Genomic DNA, 1218 nt, shown 5'->3' on the forward strand with positions numbered 1-1218 from the left:
CTTGGGGGGTGCTGCTGCTGCTGCTGCTGCTGGTGTTTTGAGCGTGCTGCTGCTGCTGATGCTTCGCTGGTGCTAATGCTGCTGCTTTGCTGCTGCTGCTGCTGGTTTGTCGCTCTTGCTGCTGCTTTGCTGCTGCTGCTGCTGCTGCTGCTGCTGTTTCGCTGCGAATGCCTGCTGTGTGGATCTTTCGCTTCGAGTGCTCCAATCAATAACTACACTCCATTTACTGTTTATTTATTTATTTCTAATTTATTTATTTATTTATTTATTTATTTATTTATTAGGGGGGCCCCTAGACAGCGACGGCCGCGCTGTGATTCGAACCAAAGCCGTTCTGCACAGCGGCAACGCAGCAAACCACCGCATAGCCATCAAGACCCACGGTAAACCCTAAACCCTAAACCCTAAACCCTAAACCCTAAGCCCTTGGCTGTGGGCTGTTGGCCTGGTTGTGGGCTGGAGGGCCTCGGGGGAGAGCCCTCAGGGCTTGGCTGCTCGAGCAGCAGCAGCTGCTGCTGCTGCTGCTACACCAGACCCTCAGCAGCAAACCCTAAACCCTAAACCCTAAACCCTTGGAGTCCTTGGGATTATTTGCAGGCAAGGACTTGCTGATCAAAGTCGGCACCTTCGTTGAGGACCAGACTCGCAGCATCGGCATGGCGGTAGGCCCCTAAACCCTAAAACCCTACTAAACCCTAAACCCTAAACCCTAAACCCTAAAGGCTTGTTTGCGGGGCTGCTGCAGCTGCAAGACGGCGCAGCCCAAAATGTAGAAGCTCTTCACGACTGGACGGTGGGGGGAGGACACCGAGAGCGCATCTACAGGCTGAGGCCATCACGTAGGGTTTAGGGTTTAGGGTTTAGGGTTTAGGGTTTAGGGCTTGTGGGATTGTTGAGTGCACAGGAGAGGCACTGGGGCACCTCTAGGGATTAGGGTTGAGGGTTTAAGGTTAGGGGTTTTATTGCTGGAGGTGTTCAGCTGCAGCGCCTACGTTTTCCTTCGGATTTAGGGTTTAGGGTTTAGGGTTTAGGGTTTAGGGTTTGGGGTTTGTTTCAGCGGACGACGCTGCGTTTCACTTGGTGCTTTCTGGAGACGGAGAAAGTTGTCTTCTCTTTGATTTATTTATTCAATCAATTCCTTACGGAGAACTCGACCAGGTGGGTTTTCTCCCGGGTGTACGTACACCCCGCAGGTGTACGTACACCCCGCAGGTGGAC

At 52.8% G+C, this 1218-nt stretch overlaps 1 protein-coding gene across 1 annotated transcript in view; it reads left to right on the top strand.

Annotated features, from left to right (window-relative positions):
- The window catches only part of ETH_00037050 (uncharacterized protein), a gene marked incomplete at both ends in the record, with an annotated part of 819 nt that extends 185 nt beyond the window's left edge, over positions 1-634 (top strand). The window contains 2 exons of the mRNA XM_013375405.1: positions 285-383; positions 598-634. Of these exons, the coding sequence (XP_013230859.1) occupies positions 285-383; positions 598-634 (136 nt within the window). The remainder of the gene's footprint in view (positions 1-284; positions 384-597) is intronic.
- Between the last annotated feature and the right edge of the window lie 584 nt (positions 635-1218).

This window comes from Eimeria tenella, genomic scaffold (assembly GCF_000499545.2).
Source record: "Eimeria tenella Houghton genomic scaffold, Eth_scaff2760, whole genome shotgun sequence".
NCBI lineage: Eukaryota > Apicomplexa > Conoidasida > Eucoccidiorida > Eimeriidae > Eimeria > Eimeria tenella.